At 41.7% G+C, this 26532-nt stretch overlaps 3 protein-coding genes across 4 annotated transcripts; 1 reads left to right on the forward strand and 2 right to left on the reverse strand.

Annotated features, from left to right (window-relative positions):
• Nucleotides 1-11752: 11752 nt before the first annotated feature.
• On the reverse strand, nt 11753-13422 carry LOC102712288 (myb-like protein AA). Its single transcript, XM_006660711.3, has 2 exons — nt 13083-13422; nt 11753-12653 (listed from the first exon to the last, which is right to left on the reverse strand). Exon 2 carries the CDS (start codon nt 12582-12584, stop codon nt 12102-12104), a length of 483 nt encoding a protein of 160 aa, XP_006660774.1. The 5' UTR covers nt 12585-12653; nt 13083-13422; the 3' UTR covers nt 11753-12101.
• Nucleotides 13423-19129: 5707 nt separating this feature from the next.
• LOC102706503 (polygalacturonase inhibitor 1-like) lies at nt 19130-20140 on the reverse strand. The gene has a single exon (XM_006661315.2). It carries the CDS (start codon nt 20138-20140, stop codon nt 19130-19132), a length of 1011 nt encoding a protein of 336 aa, XP_006661378.2.
• Nucleotides 20141-21445: 1305 nt separating this feature from the next.
• On the forward strand, nt 21446-26487 carry LOC102712567 (protein EMSY-LIKE 3-like). Of its 2 annotated transcripts, XM_015841292.1 has the most exons (11): nt 21446-21716; nt 22331-22530; nt 22633-22742; nt 22836-23055; nt 23135-23257; nt 23348-23416; nt 25088-25324; nt 25403-25465; nt 25581-25647; nt 25761-25822; nt 25961-26487. In XM_015841292.1, exons 1-10 carry the CDS (start codon nt 21680-21682, stop codon nt 25802-25804), a joined length of 1170 nt encoding a protein of 389 aa, XP_015696778.1. In that variant the 5' UTR covers nt 21446-21679; the 3' UTR covers nt 25805-25822; nt 25961-26487. The 2 variants fall into 2 exon arrangements, with proteins under 2 accessions (XP_015696778.1, XP_006660775.1); XM_006660712.2 differs by lacking the exon at nt 25761-25822.
• Nucleotides 26488-26532: the final 45 nt, after the last annotated feature.

Consider the following 26532-nt stretch of genomic DNA (forward strand, 5'->3'; position numbering starts at 1 on the left):
ATTAAAATCTACAACCGCCTTTTTATATTGTTTTATTGCTATCTCTTCTCGTGATTAGGTGTTGACATGTGGAGGTAAGAAAACAGTATTTATATTTAGAGTTTCTCTTTTCAATATATATTTTATTTTATTTTTAAATGATACATAGATAATCTGCTGGAACTTTTTTTCCCACGTCATCTATTTTAGAACGAACAATTTATGATCTGCTGAGTTTGCTTTAACAATAAACCACTTTTAATCCAATATCGGGATTATGAATCCTGGGAGAGGTAACCAGTATTCCTCATCACCGTCGTCGTCTGCTGGAGCGTTCGTGGCCGCACCGCTCGAGCAGCTCACCGGTTTACTACCATGCCCAGTCCAGCGCCGGTGACGTCGTCTACACCGACGGCGGGGGGCCGGGACAGCAGCATGCACTCGAATCTTGGCCAGATCGCGCCGTCGGCATCGGCCGGATCTCGCAGTCGCAGCTACAGGGAGACCGTGACGGGTCGACGGCGACGTCGCGCGCGCGGCCGGCCGGCACCGGTGAGCAGGTACTGTACTGCTCCTGGTAAAGCGCCAGCAGTAGCAACGCCACGCCACGCGAGGCGAGAGTTTGTGCGAGACAGGGCCCCGACGACACCAGACGGCCCGCCCGGAGGAGTGGGCTCGTCGGAGTCGGACGCTCGCTGGCACCGGAACTGTTGCTGATGCTACCGGTGACACGTAGTACGTAATGTGAGCAGAGCGGCAGCTGCTGCTGCTGCTGCGCGTGTGTTCTGGCGACGGACGGGGCGGGGGGAGGCAGGGCAGGGCCGCCCGGTGGAGCTTTGCGTTACTGTGTGCCTGTGACTGTGCTTGCTAGGCCGGGGAAGCGGGTGGCTCTGCCACAGGCCGCTGCCCCTGTGGCAGCATCACTTGTGTGGACTGTAGTATATCTTCGAAAAGTATCTCAAACTATTATATTTTTCATTTTTCAGGGTAAATAATTAGTAATTTAAGGTAAAGTATATATATCAGAATATTGAATTTTGCACTAAATTTTTTAATGTCTTAAGATATTTTTTAAGGATCTTAAAAATGCCCGTGGTTAGGGATTTGGTAGGCCCAGAGATTCTCCACTCATAAACACTCGCCCTACTGTAAGTTCTTTTTTCTTATTCCGCTTATACATTTTTGTAAAAGGAGTTAAGTCAATATCTATAGCAAAATGGCAGTAAAAGTCATTAACTTTTATAAATGCTTATAAGATCGGTTGTAAAAATGGCCGCATATAAAAGTCGATTTCTCATAGGTGGCTAGGTTAAACCTAACAATTCTCAAAATGATTCCCTGCCAAGAAAATGAAAACAATTGATATATGGTTTCGACAATTTCTTCATTTCAATGCCGCTCACAAATTGCCATATGGCCAACAATCAATTTCAACACCTCCTTTTGCTTTTGTTTATGCTTATTCATTTAGAGTTGATTTTATAGTTTTTTTTAAGAAGTTTATTTTCCATCCTTAACTTCAGATCACTAAGAATAATTATATAAAATTTTTATTTATAAATTATTTTTCTTTTATAAATATATCATTCGATAAACAACTACCCCATCTCCTAATACAACCGACAAATCAATACAATGATTTCGAACAAGCCACGTGAGTTCAACCAGCAAAATTCACATCATTTTAACAAGAAAAATCCACATGAGTCCTAATAGTTCATGACAAATTGAACCGTGACAAGCAAACGAGCGCAGCAGATGAGCAGCTAGCGGCAGTGGACAGACAATGATGGTAATGACAATTAAGTGTTGTTCGCTGTCATTCCTTCATGTCTTCTAACCTTGTGTCTCAAGAGGAGGGGAAGTGGACACAAACAGTGTAGAGGGATTGGAGGTGCCCAGCACAGAGATGATGATCATAGCGGCCCATTGTATGGTTGATGTAGAGCCAGGGGTGTGTGTGTGGCTGCTCATCCCTCCATTTTCTTTGACACCAACAAGGAGGGAGCATGGGAAGCAAGCTGACTCGGCCATCCCGACTAGACGCCATCGGATCTAGCCTAATCTAGATCGGCCGCGTTCTTACGTTGCTTCAATAACCGGCACGTAAAATATAGCAATGTATTAGCTAGCATATGATAAAATTTTTAAAAATATGTTGATATGATTTTTAAAATCAACTTTTGTATATAAAATTTTCGTTTTTAAAATCAACTTTTTTATATAAAATTTTCTTTAAAACTTACCATTTAGTAGTATGTGAAGCGTGAACGCGAAAACGAGTAAATCTACGTGTAGTTTAATTTCGGTAAAAAGAACAGGGCTGTCGTGTTGCTAGAATAGGGGAGATCGATGTCAGTTGGATCTGGATGCCCCAAGCTTTATACATAGGTGGAGTAAAGGCATACTAGAGATTACAGTGAGCTTAGCAAGGGAGGGGAGTTGCGAAGCGAGACCAAGGCGAAGGGAGGAGTGTTGGCTAGTGTCACGTGGTAGGATTTAGCGCTTGGTGGCCCACTTTACCTTGTCTCACGATTTTTACAAGCAAACTTCATACAAGAGTGTCTATAAAAATACAAGTTATTTAGTAGTTATTTAGTGGCGGTTTTCTTTTGCGACCCATAAGAATATGTTTTTTTATAGTTCTTCAAGAGAATCATACGTGAAAATAGCTCTATTTGTATAGACGGATTTCCTAAAAAGTTTGCCAATGAAAATTAGTTTTAATATATATTACAAGGCTATCGTTTATAATCGGTAATGACAGGAGTTATTTCTTTTCTGAATCGCATAGACATAGCTTTAGTTCATGATTCAGTCATTTAAAATTATATTTGCTGATGACTTCATATTAGTGTGTGTGTGGAGACCGTACTTGACAAACAACTTTCAGCTTTAACTACTATTCGTGATATAGAGTATCTTGCTATGAAATCCATTGAACACTAATACACATTACACTGTGGCTGTTTGATAGAAGTACAAGTGGATCGGCCCGTGAAACTATTTATAGACTAATTAACGGAAACAAAGTAGCTGTCTAGTAAAAAAAAATTACTGCATGCAGCTGCTTCGATGTTTGTGGTTGTGCAGCCGCAGTCAGCTCAGCCAAACATGACTAATATGGTACCACAAATTACATGGGGAATTTTCTTTTTCTTTTCCCAGTGGCTCCCGCTGCATATATTGGCTCGGTTGTACAGGTTGTCTCATGCACGCATACGTCGCGCACCACATAAGCTCATCGATCGCTCGTTCTCTGCACCACAAAATAAGTGCGTGCTAGCACGACGTTTTATGTGCTGACTGATGAGATAGGTCTAACTAACACAGTAGTAGCATTCTTAACCCCTGTTCCTGATGCGTAGTACGCCCACATCAGTCGTAGTAGTAGTAGAATGGTAGCCCCCCTCCGTCGACACCGTCGATCGTGCTCACCCGCGAGGCGACGCGGACACACGCCGGCCCGGCTCGGCGCCACCCACCCACCCCCGCGACACGGCACGGCTGGCGTCGTAGCTCCTGTTCCGCGATGGCCGCCGCCCCCCTCGTGCGACGCGACGCGACACACAGGCCGCTGTCTCGCTGCCCTGGCGCCCCGTGCAACACCGCGCGCTCGTGGGAAAGCCGCACCCCATCCCACCACCCACGCGAGCGCGGGGAGGCAGCCGTCACCGCCGTGCGGAGTTGAGTTGAGTGGAGTGGAGTGGAGTAGAGTGGAGTGCAGCAGCGCGCGCGGGGGCCCGGCGTGTCGCGCTCTGCTCAGGAGTTGGACGGCACACGGAAGTGGAGACATTACCGGTTCAGTCTCATTTTAGCCCCGTTTAGTTCCAGATACTTTTTCCTAAAACATCACATCAAATCTTTAGACACCTAAATGAACCATTAAATATAGATGAAATCAAAAACAAATTATATAGTTATGTAAGAAATCATGGGACGAATCTTTTGAGCCTAATTAGTTCATGATTATCCATAAGTGCTACAGTAACTCATATATGCTAATGACGGATTAATTAGGCTCAAAAGATTCGTATCATGGTTTTCAGGCGGGCCGTGAAATTCGTTTCTTCATTTGTGTATAAGCTCCTTTCGACATCCAGTCAAACGTTCGATGTAACCGCAAAAAAATTTTGTTTCTGCAAACTAAACACACCCTTTATTACAATCAGGGGTAAATTTATAAATAAAAAATAATTTATAAACTATATCTATTCTCAACGTTTTAAAAATAAAGCTATAAAATAAGAATAATTTTATTATCCTTGAGAAGGTACCATTGTTTTCTATGTACCTCTTGGTACCTTAGTCCATAGTTGCTGAAAGTTATCAAATTTTACATTGTTTAGAAAACAATAGTACATCCGGTACCTCCTCAAGAAAAAATACTCATAAAATAAAGTGTGTTAAAATAAACTCTAAATTTAAAGTAGAAAAATTAAATATTAATTTATAAGCCTAATAAGTGAAAAGATGGATCGTGTCGTTGGGGTACCCAGGTACGTGCACACTGGCACTGCACGTACTGAAGTGAAGCACGTATGTCTTGTACGTGGCCTGGCCTTCTGGGGTCTTGTAGTTGTGGCTGCGTGTTTTCTTTTCGGCCTGCCCCTAGCTGTTGGGCGTAGTACTCCCAACCGTTTTTATCGTCGGGTCGGGCGGGTGACAGGGAACAGTGAGAACTGCATCGGATGACGGACGGGAGCGCGTCCTGCGTCCACCATCGTCAATGCCACCACGCCTCCTCCGGAATTTAAGGCCCTGTCTAGTTTCTAAATTTTTTTCCTAAAAACATCGTATTGAATTTTTGGACATCTAAATAAAACATTAAATATATATAAACATCAAAACTAACTAATTACATAGTTATGGAGAAAATAGTGAGACAAATCTTTTGAGTCTAATTAGGACGTGATTAGCAATAAGTGCTACAGTAACCAATATGTGCTAATAACAGATTAATTAGACTCAAAAGATTCGTCTCGCGATTTTCAGACGCAATCTGAAATTTGTTTTGTAATTAGACTAAATTTAATATCTCAAATGTGTGTTTAAAGTTTTAATGTGATGTTTTTTGTAAAAAAATTTTGCAAACTAAAGACCCCTAACTGGTTTCTCAGGGAGCTTGAGTTTGTTTCGTTTTTATCCTGGGGATGCGGTGCGTGGTAAAACCTTATGGGGATGATTATAAATTTATCGTTGATTTGAATCGTTATTATAAAATTGTTTCTACAAAATTATAAATATGCCGGTATAACAATACACTTTTACAGTATAAAAAGATATGACAATGAGCGTGTGCTAATATTCTATGAAAAATCCCTTACAACATCCACAGTGTGCATAAGAAAATGGCCTTTACAAATAAACTAAACTTTATATTATACCTTCATGGTTTGGAAGAGCAAACCACAAGAGACTATTGCTATTGGTAACCTTAAGCTTAAAGGCAAGTAGTAATTATTTTTCCTAACGGTTCCTGGCTTAAGACGAAGACGAGGCACTAAATATTTATTTTAGTGTGTCTACAAGTAAAGTGACATGTATATAGGTCCCACCTTATATACACTGTGGGTCTTAAGCATTAAGGATGCCCTATAATCCAAAGAAGTTCAGGGCTTGGATGGAAGGACGAAAACAAAACACTGGAATAGAATATAAGGAACACAAATATAGCACTAACAGCGTAAAACAAATAATTAAAAAAAATATAGTATAGCGTTGTTTGGAGTGAAACATTTATTCACCGTGGGAAAAGAAAATACAATGTTTGGGTGTATTCTATATTTTCTACGCTTAACCTCTTAAGAAAGAAAAACTCTCCTTTTTCATCGTTTCCCTCAATTCCATTGAACCAAATGCCTCCACAGTAGGCTTCTCCTTACCAATCATGACGAATTCACATTCACACATTAAAAATTTGAATTCAAAATTTCAAACTCCGTGTGGTAAGGCAGGGTAATCGGACGGGTTGTCGCGATAACTGCAGTGTGTTGAAAGTGAAAAGGGAACATTGCCAAAAAAAAAGATATAAAACATAGTGAAAATCATAAAAGTTCAGAAAAAATGTAGATAGCTCTAGAAAATAATGTAATATTGCATGATTTGTTGGCATAACTTTTAGTATATCTTTTAGAAATCATATTCCAACCCATGAGTTTTTTAAGTGTTTTTTTCAAGTTTTGGTGGAGCCCCAAATATGAAGCAATTTTTTCACCAAACAGTAGTAGAAATTGGTTACTAATTTACAGGCATTTTTATTTGGATTCATTTATTGTTTTTAAAATTAAAATATCAAACCATACTACCTGTTACTGCTGTCATGGCTAGCAAGCAGTAAGGTCCGGTTAGAGCAAGATTAATAGTAGCATCCGTCGTCGTACTCCAATTTTATTTCACGTCATACACAAGTAATTTTGTAGCTCACACATACAATAAGAGACTCTAATTTTCAGCTTATTATATTCTTTATGTACCCTATCACATCTCTTTCTTTATCTTATAAGTAATACTTTTTCTTGGTTTGTGTGTGCAGCCTGGCTCTAAATTAAGCATCCATTCATTTTCTCTCTTCTTCTTTGTTTTTGCCAACTCAGCAATATTTTTTTAAGTCAGCTTAGCATCTCTATTATACCTGCTCTTACTGTGTTTACCGTCGTTCCAGGAATCCTGCTTATACGGGAGTTTTTTCTTTTCCTTTTTGGAAGAAATCTCTAAAAGGGACTGGGAGTTCTAGCTTTTTGTTAATAAGAAGAGAGCTGACCCAGTTCATAAAGAAAACTGAACAAAAACCATACAACCCCATGGTTAATTGAAGAAAAAAAATGCACATGGATAGAAAAAGCAATACAAAAGCCCATGGTGATACAACTATTGTGACTCATCGCTTGTTATCATTGCCGAGCTCATTGCAAGCGATGAAGTGGCTTCGACTTCCATTGACAGTTATTGTCGGTCACAACAGCCAAAACACACGAAGGTGATTCATATCCTTCTAGACAAGTCTCCCAGGAGGATACGGCATTAAGATGTTGTTACCAGGAGGATACGGCATTAAGATGTTGTTAATGGTTGCTCAAAACACCGGATCAATGTCATGGTGAATTTTTCTATAGTAATTGAAACCTCTGGAATTTCTTTGAAATTTCCTTGACAGAAAACAACACCTTAGGCCTCCTTTGGCTTGCATGAATTTCGAAGAAAAACTAGAGGATTCAATTTCTACAGGATTTTAGTGCTATTCGTTCATTTGGGTTGGAGAAAAAGGGCCTTGGAAAATTGGATGATTTTTCCATTTGCCATGATTTCATAGGAATGCAGTTGAATGTTCACTAGAACCTATTTTTAAATTTTCGTTTGAGAAGTCCAATAGAAATCAATGAATGTGAATTTAAACACACACTCAGCAGAAAAAAAACATATTTTAAACTCATGCAGCTATAATCGATCATGTATTTTACTCTCTTTTAATATATTTCAAACAAATGTCATATTTTCTGTATTTTTCAATCGTGTGTTTTCTATATGCAACTAAATCACATTTCTACTTTTTTTCTCATGTTGAGGTGCTTTTGTATTTATGGGTTCCAAAAGACCCTTAGTATATTTTAAGACAAAATTCCTTTTATGCCATTAAAAATTCAATGATTTTCTTATATGCCATCGTCAATTAGCTCCAATGAATTATTACTGGTATATAATGATTTTTCCCCATGTTTTAAACGGATGGTCACTTGGTCAGTTACTCGTGAGCGTGGTTGAGGTAGCGATAACAAGCCCAATAGCCTCATTGTTAATCAGTGTAATCTATTTTGAAAGAAAAAGGCTATTGGATTTCTGAACTGTAGATCTGAGGCTTTTCAAGCTCTCATGCCGCATCCATCACTCGCAGTTGCTTGGATCTTGGGCCCAATTGGTAAACAGGTGAAGGCCACTAGACCAGAGATTGCCCAAATACGCATCGTTTTTCCATTTTCTCCTTTTCTGTCTGAATACCTACACCGCTACACAAATGGTACACAGGGCAGTCGGCCAAACGGTGCAGATTTAAAAATAAGTTTTGGAATGATTTATTTTTTAAAAAATAAATATTTAAAATGGCCACGGTATATTAAAAAAACGAAAGACCGAGCAGAGCTTAGTCCATATCTAGCCCTGTCGACAAAAAAAAAGGGAGAAGGTGGGCACTCTATGTGTACTAAAAAAACCATATGATATTTTTTAATATTACAACAAAATATATGTGGTATAGGCAAATATTGGTTTCCATCAAACGTTAGTGCCTAAACCTAGAGTTGGTTGAAACGAATCGCAAACATGAGGTTTTAATTGTGTTACGGATGCCAAAAAAACACATTCTGTGAAAATTACCCTTATTTAGGAGTGTAATGCATAAACTAATGGATTTGTGAAACATCTCTAGGTGAGCTTTGCGATCTGTGTATTATCAATATTTGCGAAGTGGGCTTAGCGCAACCGATTAGGTCATCGTGGTGGAACCAATCCATTCGGGTATAAATCCTAGATTTAACATGAGTGATCCTATTATGACTAAGGCCCTATTTGATTCATCTTAATTATGATTATTATAATCTAGCTTATTAGAAGTAAGTTGAAACAACAGATTATTATAATCTAGAACCCAGATTACTATAATTTAATAAGCTCATCCAAACGTATTTTTTCAGGTTATTGGGTAGCTTTAGGCCCACTGCCCTAGTATACTTTAAAATAATTATCCATATTTACAGTTTGTTTCTACCTTAGCTTATAATAATCTAGCTTATAGTAATCCGACTCAATAGTTCAGATTACAACCATCTCTAGTTGAAACAAACAGGGCCTTAATATACCCTTTGTTAGCGAGTTGCCAATAGTTACTTAATCGATCTCAAGATATGGTCGATCTTCGGATGTGTTCATATCTTATGGTGCACACACTAGAAGAGTCTGCCTTTTACTGTGTTTTAAAAAGAAAATTGATCAATTTGGGATGTTTTGGAATCCATAGCGTACTGGGATTTATCCACTGATACATACAAAGCTTAAGTTAACGAGGAATGTTAAGATTCTATTTACTTGTAATGTAATCATTGATAAGAGCTCTTATTGTCTCTAGTACGCACAATTTGCCGCTTTCACTAGGATAATGTGTTTTAAAACATTTTCTCCCTAGCTATACATTCAAAAGAAGGAAATGTCCGGGAGGAAAATCATTTCCAGTGTAGATCGGAAGAAGAAATGAAACAAACAAACTAGGTAAAAGGAAATACGATTAACATTATACAGGAATCGATTGTGTTAGTGTTTTTCCAATCGGCCTTAACTTTTATATAGGGTGCGTGTGTTGGGGAATTGATTTTCTGTTGTGTTGTTGTTCATCACAATGCAAAGTTGTAATTTTGTTTGTTGTTGGTGAATCGATGGAAACCAAAGTGCTTGGATTTTTTAATCTGATAGTAAAATCGTTCTGCTCGATCAATCTTCTTCTGTTGCAAACATTCTGTTGGTGTTTGCTGGATCGATGAATGAAAGGAAAAAAAAAAGGAAAAAGTTACTGTTATTTTGAGTGACCTTGTTTGGGATTTTAGTTGTCACATTTAACTCATGATTAGGACATCATGACTTTATCTTGGAGACCATTTTGTTGCCAGCCTGTCTTGCAAGAGTGGTTTAAAATCAACATGATTATCATCCAAATTATGTTCCGTCTGTATGTTATTGCCATGCTAAGCGACAAGACTAGTGTTTGCTTATATATTTAGTTATGCAATACATGCACATGTCCATATACTGTATTCACACTTGTTTGGCTTATGAATTTCATAGTGATTCTTGTATGTAAGCAAAATCTGAATTTATGACGCTGGAATTTCACTCAGCAAAAGATACTCCATTTAGATAATAATACTATTGTCGGGACCTCAAGTTAATCGGGTGATCGGAAAAAAAGCCAAATGCCATATTTACAAATAAAAAAATTTGTGAATAAAACTTTCATATTTCTCAGTGATCTAAAAGTTAAGGCTAAAAAATAGACTAAGTTAAAAAAATCCTAAAATTAACTTTAAATTCAAGATTAAAAGTTCAAATTTTGGCCTATACACATAAGCGAAAACGAAAAGATAAGAGAGAATATTATGGCTAACGACCTGTGTAGCCACCTTTAGCCGCGTCCTAGGACGGAGCCAACATGGGGGGGTGTCAAACCCCCTATCTATTGGACCTCCCACAGAGGATAATAACGAAAAGAGTGCTGCTATTCGTACGAGCTTCCGTTTACGATATCTACACGATCAAACGCTCCGCTTAGGGTGTATTCATGGAGAGATAGTTACGGTCCTATGGGAAAATAGATTCTTCTCTAACAGAGAGTGACACGACAGCCGTGATCATACTGCAATCGTAAATACGTGTCCTATGTATAGTATTTTTCATAGGAAAAAGAGTAGGAATGTTGAAGGAGAAAAAAAAAAGTCAATTAGCCATTTTCTTTTACTGGGTTGGATCCTCCCTTGGACGCATATAGCCATTGCCTCCTTGAGGCAAAGTTGAGCAGTTTCCACCCGCATTTATAGGTAATACAGATGATGCATGTCGGCATGTCAGGCTCGCAACATTGCCGAGGAAGTGGACTAATATATACTTCCTCCGTAGTCTTACGATAAACCAACTCTTCTATTTTCGTGTCCAGCGTCTGACCATCTATTTTATTTAAAATTTTTTAAAAAAATTAAAAAAATAGTCACATGTAAGTACTGCTCACGATTTATTATTTAATAAAAATAAAAATATTAATTGTAAATTTTTTGAATAAGACGAAAAGTCAAACATTATAAGTAAAAAGTGAAAATTAGTCTGTTTTGGAACAGAAGGAGTAGCGCACGGGAGGAAGGGGAACGGGGTCATTGTTTTGCGAAAACGCAAAACAACATATTTACAAATAAAAAATAGTTTTTAAATAGAGCTTTTATATATGAGTTCGCAGCGATCTAAAATCAAAAGTTGAATAAACTACGAGGAAAAGCTCTCACAATTAGCTCAAAATTTAAGGTTAAAAAATAATAAAAAATGACTTATAGGCATAAACAGAAGCGAAAAGATAGGAAAAGTTTACTTGGGTTATTTCCACCCCAAACTACAGTGTGATCTCTTTGCTGTGACATTTGTCGATGTAACAAACATGTTGCGATAGGGAAACTCTTTGTAGCACACATGTGTACGCTCATGTTTTATGTTATCTAAATAGTTATTAAAAATAAAAAAATTAGCAAGATTGATTAATATGATTTATATCACTTCACAAACATGCAAATTTAAATCTGACATCTATAAGTTGTAATAAAAAATTAAACTAAAAATGCTATATGCACATTCATAATTATTTTTGTTATAACTCGTAAAATTCAAATTTAAACTTGTATGTTGTAAAGTGATATATCTCATATTAATCTATCAGCCAAAATTTTTTATATTTTTTAATAACTATTTAGATGGTGTGCAAGTAACGAGTCCGTTGTGCTAAAAGTCTATGTCCATCCAGTTGTGTTTTTTCTATTTGGGACGATTGTAAATTTGCCACTGGTTTAAAACATTAGCATAAAATTACCACTAGAAAATTATAAAAATACCACTCAAACTATCATTCGAATGACATACTTACCATTTAGAAAAAACTAGTGGCAAATTTTAGAAAAAACTAGTGGCAAATTTACTAAGGCCCCTGTGTGTTTTGGTGCATGTCAACGAACATGGAGGCAAAACATTTCTCAGGGTTATTAAAGTCCCCTCACAAAATTAACAGATACACCAGTACTTACCACTTAATATAGTATTATCCAACATTAAGTGTTTTTAATTCATACTGTCAAAAATCTAGACACTAGGACTAGCTTCTGCATTTTAGGCTAAACAAAACTAGGTGCTATACTAGTACTATATAACAACTACCTACTGCCATTAGGCAGCTTATCATTAGCACACTCTCACAAGCCCATGTAGCCATGTTGGTGCTAATGGAGAGATGTCACCATGGACAACTAAACTCCTTTGGGTGCTTCATCTATGCAAGAAATGGTAATCACGATCAGAAACCGAAGCGAAACCGGCAGAATCTCACTGTGTCACTTGCACTCCACTCCGGCCTCGGCGGCTCTCCGCGGCGTGGAGTTCTTCCGCCGGCTGCCGTGTTGCCGGAATCCGTTCTGCCGCGACGACGGCTCGTCCTTCCCCTGCCGCCCCGCCGCGGTGGAGTCGGAGCCGCGCTTCAGCTGCCGCCGCCTCTTCCTCCCCGGGTTGTGAGCCGCTGCGGCCGCCTTGGACGACGACGCCGCCTTGCTAGGTGGCGGCGCTGGCGCAGTCGTTTTCGCTGCGGCGGCGCCGTCCATCTTGTCGTCGGCGCCGTCGTCGTCATCCTCCTCGGTCTTGCTGATGCCGTCGTCGTCGTCTTCCTCGTCGCCGACGTGATCGTCCTTGAGATGGTGCTTCTGTGGCCTTCCCCTCCTCTTGTAGGCCGGGATCACCTCCTCCTCGCCTCCGCTGCTGCCATCCTCGGCTTTCGTAGCTTCCATGGATTTCCTGCCTTTGCCACCTCTAGGCCTTCCCATCCAGGACACGGGAGGGTGACGAAACGGGCAAACCAAACAGAGGATGAGGCGGTGATGATAAGTTGATGACTGCAAATATGAGGAAACGAATCAAAATCAGGACTTTTTCTCTACACATCTGTAATCTGGCTAGATATGCATCTATGCTTTGTGAGAAGTGATAAAAACTGATTCTTGCAACTTTTAGCTGCAAGTGAAAAAATGGCTGGCTAACAAAGGCACAACCCAAGCACCACATGTTGGGGCTTCTGGGTGAAAGATTTGAGCCCAGTTTACAATTGGAAAAGAAATCTGTGTGATGGATACAAAAGGATAACCAGCCATAGAAAACTATTGGAGGTTTGCAACAATCTAACACAGAGGCAAGAACCATGTGAGCAGCCTCAAACATAACCACCTCAAGAGTCAAGAGCATGAGGATCTAAGTATTAGCAAGGGACAAATGGATTGAATATCAGAAGCAGCGATCAAGAGCAAGAACAGAAACATGGAACTGACCTGTTATGATATCATGCAAGAATCTGGCAGCACATCAACTTCTCCGGGATTAAAGAGGCTTCAGTTTGCAGCAAGAGATCTTTCAGAGACTAGCTGAGCTTTTCTACGATTGCTGTCAGGCAAGAACCACCAACCAGGACATGAACAAGAGATAGAACAGAGGCACCGGTGATTCTACGATACGGATGGATTCAGATAACAAGAACAGCGCGGCGAGTGAGATTGAGTTGAGAGCTCGAGATTGTATACAAGTCTACAAGAGTTTGTGCACAAAGAAAAGAGAGAAACCAAGAAGTGGCAGGAAGAACTAGCTACTCCATTTCTGCAGAGGAAGAGGAGAGAGACAGTAGTAAGAGAGATAGAAAAAAGATAGAGATGGGAGTTTGCTTGCTTGGTTTGGCTGCCGGTGATATACCCACGACGAACCGTGGTAACAATGTGCAGGAATGTACGGGCCTCTCAGGCACAGCAAGCACAGTGAAAGCGTCTCTGCTTGCTTGCTTTATTTTAGGGGGAATCTGTTTCAGGTTTTTTACTGTTACAACCAGGATGAAAAAAAAAACTCATACAGCTCCAGTTGCCCTATTAAACTATTAATAATTTACTGCGATGTAAGAGTACAAAAATGTACAATGGCAAGTTCTAAAGATGGGGGCGAGATACAGACATAACATAATTATGAAATGCCCCCTGGGCTCAGTACATGTACACTGATACACTGCTGGTTTCTTGTTCCGTGAAAGGTGAGATCGATGAAACGGGGAGGAACAGTAAACACTGCCATCCCGGGTGGTACACGCCAGAGTTTCCGTTACCGTGGTTACGCGCCCTCTGCGGAGTCACGGCTTCGGTAAGCCGCGGTAATCGAGTTTAAATTTAAGAAGAATTTAAAAAATTTAAGAAAATTTAATAAAAAAATATATGTTGTATATGTTGATATATAGTATAGTTTTGTTAAAGAAATTCATGAAAAAAATATATTTCTGGTGTAACTAAAAATCATAAACGAGAATTTCAAGAAACAAAATTAAAAAAAAGACTATTGCAAATAATATTTCATAGGAAGATGGTTAATAAGATTTTGTTGTTAAGTCATTATTAATTTACACTAGACACTAGGGTACGTAATGTTAAAATACAAATATACAATGATGGATATATGAAAAATATGTATGAAAAAAAATTATACGTGTACATTAGTAATAATTGATAGTAGGTATAGTTGTGACGCAGCAATTAAAATAAAGTTGTTGTTACTTGTTATTGGTGTGAATTATTTGATGAAGGGTAATATGATGGGTGTAATATCAAGAATATAGAAAAGGTCATGTGAAAATTTTCTTGTTTTTCCTAAACATGTTCTATTTTCATATGTCACAACACACAAATATAGTCACAGAATATTTTCCTATTTTTCATGTATTTTTAAAAGATTTTTTAATGTTTTTTTTGCATTTGACATCACACCCGTGGTTTTCTTGCGGTAACCGTGGTTTCGGCTAAAAAACCGTGCGGGAAACTACGGTTTCCTCCGTTCTCATGCGCTATTTCAGCAAGTACTTATCGCGGTAACCGTGTTTACCACGTGGTTTTGAATTTAAATTTTTTGTTTTCAAATTCGTTGCGGTTTTTACGGTTAGGATCCGTTGGAGCGCGGTACCGTGTTTTTCGCGGGAAGAACAGGGAACCCTGTACACACCACCAAATGCATGTGCCGTAAGAACCCAGTTATCATCATCTGCTCAGAGGGTGGCGAGCCAGAACTCCAGAGTTGGTTTTGAGCAATACCGGGCGCTGCTACAAAACCGGGTTTATGCATACCACAGAGGGTGGGCCACCCTGTGCAGCCACACAAGAGACGGCAGTGTAATGATGTGTGTGTGCTCGTACAGATTCTGTGTTGTTAAGGGCTACACTTGTTTTGGCTACTTGTTGGTGATTGATTTTTTTTCCTGTATGATATGCGCTGTAGAAATGTGCAGTGATATCGATCAATACATACACGGAAGATGCAGAAAAATCTCAACAAAACTTTAACCACTTCTCTCCAACAGCCGACCAAACGCGATTCTCTCCCGCATGCGAGTCGAGTCAAAAAAAACGTCCTCTTTTGGAATAGAAAAAGGGAGGGCGCGCGCGGTTGAGTGGAATGGAAGGCGCACCGCACCAACAACGCTTGCTGCATGATGCCCATTCTGCTGCTGCTGCTGGTGGGGGTGGTGGTGCGAGACGGTCGCGTCCGGCGCAAGGAAAGACGCCGAGCCGCGGCGCGCGAGGCCGGTGGGCGGTGGCTTCCTCCTCACTCCCACGGCCGCTACTACTCTCCTCCTTGGCCCTTGCCTGCGCTGCCCATGCCCATGCCGTCCCATATATGCAGCCGAGCAAGCAGGATGCGCTCAATTAATTTGCGCCGCTGCCCCTGCCCCTGCCCCTGCTCCTGCTGCCGCCGTGACATGCCAAATGCAAGACGCTGTGGTGGCACAGTGCATGGCAGCTCGTGTGTGGCAGTAGTACGTACTGGCACTCTGGCAGGAAGTCAGGCAGGCATGCACGCCTAGCTGCGGCTGCTGGTGATGGTGGTGGTGGTGGTGGTGTCCGACTGGCCGGCCGGCGAGGGAGATATCGAGGAGTCGAAGGCACGGGAGCGGGAGCGGGAGCGGCAGCAGCAGCGGTGGTGGAGGGGGTGGTACGTACGGTGGTGCGTTGTCTGCCGCCGCTGGTGGTGGCGCATGCCGGCCGACAGCCTCGTGCCAACGCCTGGAGGCGCGCTCGTGTCGTGCGGTGCCGGTGCCAGCCAGGCGGCGGGCGAGCGAGAGAAGGGGCTAGCCGCAATAATCGCAATAATCGCAGTTGGTTTGGTAAATACCGTGATAATTCATTTTTTTTTTCAAGAACGCCTTTCCTATTCCGCAGACTGAAAATTCCACGGCTCGTCAGTCGATAGTCCTAGCCGTCCGATCGACACAAGATTAGTACGTTGGAGAGAGAACGAGTCCGCAGTCCCCAGGCTTGATTCAGATCGTACGGTCACAAGGGAATCGACTGACAACCTGATTATTTTTTCAGTTGACTAACTGCTAGACGGACCCTTTAAAAAAGATTGAAAGCATTCTTTAAAAAAAAAGTTATGATAATATATCGTGATAATGGTGATATATAGTACGGTTTTCACACAAAACTATTATCATCACTATCGTGAAAATCACCACAGTTATTGTTTCAAATATCACAGTTATCGTTTCCATGAAAACCACAATAATAATCACATCCATCGAAACCACAATAGTAATCACTCCCTACCAAACGTTTTGACCACAAAACCATGATATAATTATCGCTATTAATCATGGTTATATTTAGACTTATGATACCAGAAGTAAACCCTGCCAGCGGCAGGCCGCGCGGTCACCGAACGATCGATCGCTTTCGCCGGTTTCAAACCAAACCATCATAAGTAGCACTCCGTACTCCAACTGGGCCGGCCGGCCGGCCGCCTGGTGGGTGGCTACCCGGCTGCCGCTGCGGCAGCGCGTGGCCGCGCCCGTGTTCGAACAGTCGAGGAGCGCGGAGGCGGAGGGCTCCAATGATCTGTCAGTTTGGTCGGCACGACGGTGGCCGGCAACGAGGGGGTAAAAAAAAAAAAAACAAACACGGCAGAGCGCGCAGCTCTCTCGTTTGGTTTGGGTGGCAGACGTGGTCAGTCCCAGTGGGTGAAGTGAACGAAGGACAGGAGCCGTAGTTGCGATGAAGCCCATTGTAGAAGCTGGATCTTATTGGACTTTCAGGGGAGGCACCGTGCAAGGCCCATTGTCAAACTGCATCGATCAAGTTATGTAGGAAAAAGTCCAGAGATGCTGAAAGAGTTTATTTTTCGTCTTTTAACCAGAACAATAGAAACGTGTACCATAAACTCAGAATCCGTTTAAACAAGGCCCCTCGACAGTATTGACCTATTTTTGACCGGTTTTAATGACGTGGCGTCCAGTGGGTTCCACATGTCAGGTTATTTTTTTTCTATCTTTCTCTACCTTCCTCTCTTCTCTCTTTTCTTTCGTCTCTCCTCTCTCTTTTCTTTCGTCGCTCATAGCCTAAGGCCAGCACCCTTACCAAGCACCTATGCAACCTCACCAATGACAAGAGCTCGCCGGACTCCGAGGACTAGAGGGCAGCCACCTCGGCGCGCACGTAGGTGAGCACATCCGCCTCGACCGCCACCGCTGCTGCCAGCGGTCCGTGTCGGCGCCGCAAGCCACCGCCGCCGCCCTCCCGCGCCGCCAGCCTGGTCGGCACCGCCTTCGCCCTCCCGCGCCGGCCGCTGCCCACCATCGCCGCGTGACCGACGCTCGCACCAGTTGCCACCCTCTTGCGCCAGCTGCTGCCCTCCGTCACCGCCAGCCTGACCGCCATCGCCCCCACCGGCGCGCTCTAGAGGAGGAAGTTAGGAAGAAGAGAGGAGAGGAAGGGAAAGAATATAAAAAATCGGACATATGGGACCCACCAGACGACATGTCAGCAAAACCGGTCAAAAAATTGGTCAATACTGCCGAGGGACTTTTTTAAACAGGTTCTGGTACACACATTTTTAGTATTACGGTTAAGGATAAAAAATAAACTCAGCTTTAAATTTAGAGATCTCTAGTGGATTTTTTCCATTTGTGTAAGTCTCTGGATAATTTTAGGATAATACATTTACACTACATGTCTACATCAGCTTTTAAAATGTTTTGGTATTACTCTGATTAAGGTGGTGTTTAGATTGAGAAAATTTTTAGGAGAAATATCACATCAAATATTTGACCGGATATTAGAAGGGGTTTTCGGATACAAATGAAAAAACGAATTTCACGGCTAGCCTAGAAATCGCGAGACGAATCTTTTGAGTCTAATTAATCCGTCATTAGCACATGTTGGTTACTGTAACACTTATGGCTAATCATGGACTAATTAGGCTCAAAAGATTCGTCTCAAGTTTTCTTTCATAACTGTGCAATTAGTTTTTTTGGTTCATCTATGTTTAATGCTTTATTTAGATGTCTAAAAATTCGATACGATACTTTTGGAAAAAAATTTTGGGAACTAAACAAGTCCTAATTGGGCAAATTTGTGTGTTTCTGGAGCAAACGTCAATTTTTAAATAAGCGCCATGTGATTGATGTAAAAGAACAGTTTTCTGACACGACATTTACACTATACTACTGATCTCTGCAATTTAAAAAATTGATGTGCTTTCCATACACAATCATGGATTCATGGCCAGTTGGCCACCAATATGCGAAAAGGCCAAAGTGCACATGTTCGCCGCTTGCGCACCGTGCAATCCAGTCAGCTTTTTCCTGGGCTCGGTGATGTTTATTTTTCTTTTATGAATACTTGTTTCCATAGTAAATGTTTACGTGTAGAAATCTAGATGGATTGAGTTCCACGGGCTTGTCCCATCTTTTTTTAATTCAAATGCTTATATGTATAAAAGTTTCAACACAAATATTTCTATACATAAAGTTTTAACGCACAAAAAATGTTATTTATACTTATTTTAACTTTAATGGAGTCCGATGCCTCCATAAAAACATGATGTATACGCTCATGGTCCGAAAGTGAATAACCGACAAATTCATGGGCTTTAAAAAAGGAAAAAGCACATACGCAAAGGGGCCTCTCTTATCTATAGGCTGTGGCTAGGCCCAATCCCATGTTCCCAAACTGCCCAAGTGATAAAAACTGATAGGGCCTCCCCTGTTGGGCTTCCAGCCTAATCGATCGTTGCAAAAGTAGCAAGACCGTAGAAAAGAAATAAAAACACTTTTGATGTTCGACGAGTGATTTGATTCTTCATGACACTCTACAAATTAATGTTTAAAAGTTAAGGTTTAATTATTTTACTGATATACTGTCATTGACTCATATAGTCCCATATATCATACCTATAAGTGTCAACGTAAATAATTTAGCAACAAAGAAAACATCAAATTTATCGGTAACAGCAGCCATGGACAAATGGCGGCGACACTGTGAAGTTGTGAAGTGAGCTAAAATACTCTTAATTATCTCTAGAGGCCACCGTGGCAGGGAGGCAGAGGAGTGCCGCACAGGCACTTGTTGCGAGCGTAGCACTCCGCCCCGTGCGACGACATGGACCTCCCCGCCGGTATCTCGCCGCAGAGCTCGTTGTCGCTGACGTTGAAGTGCTCCAGCTTGATGTCCATGAGCGACTTTGCCACCCTCCCGGTGATCCGGTTGTGGCTGAGGTCCAGGAACCTGAGGTGGTGGGGGAACCTCACCCCGGTCATGTCGAACGCGAGCTCGTTCCACGACAGGTCGATCTTGGTGGCCGGCCGCGTGATCCCGAACAGGGACGACGACGGGTCGCCGGTGAGCCGGTTGTGGGAGAGGTCGACGGTGTGCGCGCCGCCGGCGCCGTAGCAGCCCGGTATCTCGCCGGTGAGCTGGTTGTGGGACAGGATCAAGAACGTGTAGCTGCCGTGCAGCAGCCCCGGCGGGATGGCGCCGGTGAGCATGTTGCCGCTGAGGTCGACGTACCTGAGGTTGGGGAGGCCCGCGAGGGACGGGGGGATGGGCCCGGCGAGCTTGCTGTCCGCGATGACGAGCGTTCGGAGCTTGGTGGCGCCGGCGAGGTACGCCGCCGGCACCGGGCCGGAGATGGAGGTGCCGGTGATGTCGAGGTCCTCGAGGCGGGAGAGGTTGGCGAAGGAGGGGGGGATGGGGCCCGACATGCCGCGAACCGACTCGACCTGGAGGATCGCGAGCTCCGTCAGCTCGCCGAGCGCCGGCGGCACGGGGGCGGAGACGTCGTCGAGGGAGAAGAGCGCCAGCCCGGTGACGCGGCCGGACTCGGAGCAGAAGACGGCCGGCTCCCAGGCGCAGCAGTTGGCGGACGACGGCTGCCACGACGAGAGCCTGACGGGGTCGCCGAGCTGCGCCTTCACCCTGAGCAGAGCGGCGCGGTCGCCGCCGTTGCACTCCATCGCCGAGCTCGAGCGGGCGAAGACGAGGCAGAGCAGAGGAATCCACGACGAGGCTGCTGCTGCATCATTGGACATTTTCTTGGCTTCTCCTGGGACGAACTGGCACTCTGGCAACAATGCAAGCTACTGTGATCTGCACTGAAACTCTACCACCTTACATATTTATAGTTCGATCTTGCCGTTGTGCAAAGTGGAGTGGCCATGAAGTTCGTGTGCTAGCTTCTGCATCAAAATCTCGTTTCTTCACTTCATTATAAGGTCTTGTTTGGTACAATCTGAATGCAAGATTTTTTTTTAAAAGATGGATCCAAGATTTATCAAGGCTAAATATTATTAGCTTCACAAATTCATGAATTTGGATTCGTGATTCCATTAGTAACATATGGATGAATCATTATGTGTTTTACAAGATAAATACCCGTCCTTTGCTAAATATGAATTATATGCATCTTAGTATTGTTTGGAAAAAAAATATTTGTGAGGATTTTAAGAACAATTCGACCTCATAGATGTGTAATGTTTTTGTGTAATAAACTTGTATCCCATGGATGAGATAAGATATAGCCAATACGCATGACTATTTTGTATTATCCGTGTCCCAAAATAAAGTTATTTGTATCATGTTCCATTTAATTTTTCCACTTATATTGTCTTCTCAACCAACCTCAATATTTGTCTAATCATTCGTATCTACTTTCTTAATCCTCGTGCTTAACTCTAAAAACAATTATATTTTTGGGCCACAAGGAGTAATCTTAAAGCATATGAAGAAGTAGTTGGTAAAAATAATATAGCAGAGTTGATAGGTGGAAAACTACCTCCACCGTTGCATTCTTGAGAAGACCGTAAATTTTGATGAAATATAAAATTTTAAAGCACTTAAAATTTAACTCACATACTTTAAGTTGTGTAAAACATGACATAAAAAGATGCTACATGTTATGTTATGCTGCTTTCAATTCACCCTATCTTTCAATATGCATGCCATATGCACTAAAACCGCTCCAAGATTCCCCAAAACTGTCAGAAGTCCGAACACGTGCCTCAAGGTACAGAAACCTGAGATGTTAGTTAGTCAGTTAGTACCATCCAGGCATCAACTGGATTCAGATTCAGATAACAAGCAGTACAAACAAGAACAGGAAGAATCAGAGAAGAGGATTGATTAAAAAAGGGGAATTTTTCCGAACCCAACGCCTCAGATTCCTTTTCCGGGCCGACGCAGCCACGAGCCGGCCCACGACGAGGCCCATAAAAAGAGACCGGCTCAGCCAGCAGCGAGCCTACCTCCCTCCCTTCTCCGAAGGCTCGAGCCGACGCGGGAGCCGAGCTGGTCCGGCTCGAGCCGAGCCGACCAGCGCGTGGCTAAACCTAAGTCGTCTTCTCCTCCGCTCCTCCTCTCCCCCGACCCCGAGCGATTCCCTTCGCCCGCCGAATCCCCACCCGATTCCAAGCCCTAAACCTCCCGAAATCGGTCGAGGCGGTGCTAGATCCGGCGGCTACATCTCCGGATTCGAGCGCGGCCGTGCTGCGGGTGCCCCGGATCCCGGACGAATCGCGGCGCGCCTGGGTTTTCTAGGGTTTCCCCCCCGTCCGCGCGTTCCCGGCGGGTCCATGAAGGCCATGGGGTACAATCCCTACGATACGAGTGGTGAGTTGCGGTGAATTAGACGGGTTTTGGGGCTGGTAGGGTTGGGCGGGCGGTTAAGCCCCGCCCCGCTCCAGGATTTGTAGTTTGTGTTGTTACTTTCCCCCCGTCAGATTGGTCGTGTTCTGCCCCGCTGCAACGCTTGGATAATATTTGTTCTCAAAATCATTGGTTCGATAATCGGTAATATTGGTTGATTAGGTGCGTAGGTATTGTCAGGGAAAAAATATGTTTTGTACGTTAATATGAATTTGTAATCGAGGTTGGTGATAGTTGCTACTAAGTCAGTAGGTCGAGCTGCTTGTTGTGTTCTAATAAAGATTGGCCGATTTGTATCTTTTTTATATATTGTGTGCAATGTTAAGAAAACCACTTTTTTTCACATTCCTGACCAAATAAAGAAATATCCTGTTGCCAAGCGCTCTGTGCAGAGGCTTTTGGCTAATCTTGCCAAATTGCAAGTCCAAATTGTTGTGGGAAGTTATTGAATCATGTAGTCCACAAATTATTTACATCGTTGTTTTCTCATATGCCAGTGAATTTCATGGCATGGTGACTTGTTGTATGTTCATTCTATCAAAATTTATATGGTGTTGATCTCCCACCTTTGTTGTCAGGGACTGATGATGATCTCCCTCCAACACAAAATAGAGGATTAAGAGGGCGATCTTTTAGTGCGAATGGCAGGTCATCTGTTATGCCGTTTTCTTACATCAGACCGCATAGTGATTTGGAGAGTGAAATACATCGGGTTGAACAGGATGCGTACACTGGTGTTCTGAGAGCGTTTAAAGTGCAATCTGATGCAATATCCTGGGTATGTATATATGAAAAAGAATCTCGTGATAACAGTTTCAGTAGCCATTCTGTGCCCATTTCCTTTTGCGCTGAGAATAAAAATAAATATCCTTATGTGCAGGAAAAAGAAAGTTTGATCACCGAACTCAGGAAAGAATTGAGAGTCTCTGATGAGGAACACAGAGAGCTATTAAACAAGGTTAATGAAGACATGTCCATCCGTAGAATGAGGTCTTCACATACATCTTTAGTTTTTGTTCATGCACATGTTTAGCTAATCATCGTGTTTGTTGATAATCTTATATTCTTTGTAATATTTTGCAGAGAGTTGAGACAGGGAGGTGGATCCCTGAGTGCACAGCATCGTGGCAGCAGAGTTCTTCATGATACAGAACCTGGGCCAGCTGCAAAGAGGCAAAGGACACCCCTTTCAATTCCTTCACATTCTGCAGGCCTCCAGACCCCTGCGATGCCTTCTCCCTCAGTTCCTTCATCTGTAAAGTGGGGACCATTGTCAGGAACAAAGGGCAAGAAGACTAGGACGGTGTGTTTTGGATACCATAAGTCATGTTTGTTTCATTCCATAGTAGTTATATCATGAGTTTCTTTGTTGTGCATTACAGACTACACCACTCGCACTGCCATCTGCTGATCCAACTTCACTGATCAACCGAAAAATTTATACAAGATGGCCAGATGACAACAACTTCTATGAGGCTACTATAACCGATTATAATCCTGTTACGGTTAGTTGTTTAATTTCGGTATCATTTGCTACTTGCTGTGGATTTGCACTTCTATCAAGTAAACTTACAGACACTCCTTGTACTTTTCAGGGTAAACATGCTCTCGTCTATGACATGGGCACAGTAGCCCAGACTTGGGAGTCAATCAGACTTAGTGATGTAAGCAGTATTTTCTACCTTTGTGTTTGTTCTATCTGTAAATGGATTTTTTACTTTAATATAGTTAAGCTCTTATTTCTTGATTTATGGCTATGGAATATTCCTATTTTGTGGTACATTTGATTTTTGCAATGACAATCTAGTGAGTCTGCTCGCATGCCCAATAACATAATAACATCGAAATTAAACAGGAAATGATTTTCTGCTGCTGCAGATTTTTTGTTGCAAATATGTTGATAGTAGTTATGTATTCTCTATTGGGGCATAACCATTTAGATGGCCTTCCAAAAATACTGAAACCATCTAAGTAACTCCCCTGAAGCAATTTGGAATATGATCCTACCGTTGTGGCTGATGCTGTGGCAATTATTTGACAAATGATCTAGAAATTACATCAGATAAACTTCCTTTGTATCTCTATTGATGGTCATGGAAGTTGACCAGAAGCTACTACTTCCGTTTCATAATGTAAGATGTTTAACTTTTTTGGTTGTAACATTTGACCATTCGTTTTATTCAAAAGTTTAGTACAAATATAAAAAATAACAAGTCGTGCTTAAAGTTCTTTTGATAATAAAGTAAGTCACAAGCAAAATAAATGATATTTTCATAATTTTTTAAATAAGACAAATGATCAAACATTGCAAAAAAAGTTAAACATCTTACATTATGAAATGGAGGGAGTATATAAGATTTGGGAGAGTTAAAGCCAAAAGTGACTTTGGACTTGAGCAGCATAGCTAGTGGCTGGGTAGCCATGGTTGTAACTGGATGTAAAAGATTTTTTTTCTAGCAACTGGCACCCATTTTGTAAGTAGTTTGTATATGTTTCATTCACGGAGTCATTTCCATGTGATAAGCCACATTATTCGCCTTGGTGACAAAGCCACCATTAGAACCACCCTGAGGAGATTGTTAGATGGTTTGTTTTAAGGCTGCGTCTGATTCAGTTATTGGCTGAAGCTTTTCTTTGGCACGCAAAAGAAGAAATGTCAGTAGCGCATATTCAATTAAGTACTCCCTCCGTATTTTAATAGATGCCGCTGTTGATTTTTTGTTACATGTTTGACTGTTCGTCTTATTAAAAAAATATATAATTATGATTTATTTTGTTGTAACTGGATTTATAACTAAAATATTTTAAGTATAACTTACATTTTTGCATATTTGCATAATTTTTTTGAATAAGACGAACGATCAATGCGTAATAAAAAGTCAACAGCGTCCTCTATTAAAATACAAAGGGATTTTAAATTATTAAAAACTTGAAAATGGATTTATTGATTTTTTTTAGAGCAACTTCTATATAGAAAGTTTTCGTATAAAACACACTGTTTTGCAATTTGAAATGTGTTCTAACGAAAAACAAGGTATTTTAATGGTTTTGTGGGGGTGGGGCAGTTTTAGAAGTCAAACAAACTTTTTTTTCTGAAATTGAACTGTAGTATTATCCATATAGTATGGAAATAATTGAATAGCATGTCTTAACTGTTAGAGAATTTGTTGAATAGCATGCCTTATCTTTTAGAGAATTTGTTGAATAGCATGTCTTATCTGTTAGAAAATTAAGTTTTACATGCTTTTAGCTAGAACATGGAAAATGTTGAATTATCCTGGCTAATTGCCACTGTTTAACATTTAATCAAAAGAAGATGATAAATCATTTCTCAGTTGCCACCTGAAGATATAATATGGGACCTTGATGATCAAGGCATCTCAAATCGAGATGGTTGGGGTCCTCATCCTGGGATGAGGAGGCACCCAGGCAATGGTACAGTGCCAATGGTGGGTAGGGGAGGAAGGTTTTCTCGAAATGAGCCTACGAAGGATTACGCTCCTCCCCAAAATGGCATTAACAGGAATATTGGTCACCTTGATGTCCCTAACACTGCAAGTGTTGTCCTAGAGGTATTTTAACTCAAGATATCAGATATCACACTTGGATAGTATTCTTTTATAGCTCACAATTGTATGTCCCCAACACAGGTAGAGAGGGTATTGTCCAACCCGAATATGGGTGAGATTGAAAAGGCCAGGAAACTTTTGCAAGTAAGTTGGCTTGTCTGTTGTTATGCAATTTTCTATAGAAAATTATGTATGATGGAGAAAAGCTCCTTATATCCTTCGCTCGAGAGTTGTGAGGTCAAATGGTTTGCCCTTGTAGGACCAGGAGCAGTCATTACTCGATGCTATAGCGAGACTTGATGACGATGCATCAGATAGTGATAATGGTAAGTTACTGGCCAATTCAACTGCTTTATTGCACTGTTAAATTTCTTTGAAGGGTGGTGAATATTATCTAAATGAGTGTATTTGGTTTTTTGATACACTACCCAATCATCAGAAAGCGGGCAACTTAAAACTTGGAATTCTGCCCTTACTTTGTGAAACTTTGGGTGTGACCTGGTATGTTTTGGTTGAAAAAATTGCCAGTCTGTAGTATTGGCCACCCAATCATGTAATCCTTGTCAGATACTTAATGTGTTACAGTCACATATTTACATTAGTTCATCTTTTATTCTAATGAGCCCTTGTATATAACAGAAGACATGCCCATCGGGGCCCAAATGGTTTCTGCGGGTGATCACATGGTTAGGAACGGCGTTGCTTCTTAGTTGTTACTGTCAAGGTGTGCTGGATTTTGAAGATTGTGTTTGGGAAGCGCCTGTGTTGATCACCGGTCAAAAGAAACCATGCATGGGACACTGGCATGCCAAAAGTCGCTGTACTGAACATGTCCCTGAGAAGGGCTTCTTAGGCTGCGAAAAGTTCAGGTCATAAGGCTCAGCACGCCTTTTCTGTCAATGATAATGGTGGCTGTATTTGCCCTCTAACAGACTAGGAGGAATTCTAATCATCTAGAAATGATTGTTAACCTAAGTCAGCTTATAGAACTGAAAACTGTTAAACCCTTTGTCACCATCTGCTGTACTCTCGAAGCTGTCTATCATGTAATGTCTGACGCGGAGCCAGAAGTGTATAGAACTGTGTGTTTTGCACGTTTAGTGCGTAGCCACAAACAAGTGTATCGAACGAACTTGATTGTGTCCCAGCAAGTGTTTTGATCAATGCGGAGATAGCTCAGTTGATGTTTATTGTGCTGGGTACACATGGAC

The sequence above is a fragment of the Oryza brachyantha genome, chromosome 9 (assembly GCF_000231095.2).
Source record: "Oryza brachyantha chromosome 9, ObraRS2, whole genome shotgun sequence".
In the NCBI taxonomy this organism is placed as follows: domain Eukaryota; kingdom Viridiplantae; phylum Streptophyta; class Magnoliopsida; order Poales; family Poaceae; genus Oryza; species Oryza brachyantha.

What these genes read in the sequence shown, in the direction of transcription:
- LOC102706503 (XM_006661315.2), bottom strand. Translation starts at nt 20,140, where the DNA reads ATGTCCAATGATGCAGCAGCAGCCTCGTCGTGGATTCCTCTGCTCTGC.
- LOC102712288 (XM_006660711.3), bottom strand. Translation starts at nt 12,584, where the DNA reads ATGGGAAGGCCTAGAGGTGGCAAAGGCAGGAAATCCATGGAAGCTACG.
- LOC102712567 (XM_006660712.2), top strand. Translation starts at nt 21,680, where the DNA reads ATGAAGGCCATGGGGTACAATCCCTACGATACGAGTG. An exon ending in AGGGCAAGAAGACTAGGACG is followed by an intron (nt 23,056 to 23,134) that starts GTGTGTTTTGGA and finishes TGTGCATTACAG; the next exon opens with ACTACACCACTCGCACTGCC. An exon ending in CCGATTATAATCCTGTTACG is followed by an intron (nt 23,258 to 23,347) that starts GTTAGTTGTTTA and finishes TGTACTTTTCAG; the next exon opens with GGTAAACATGCTCTCGTCTA.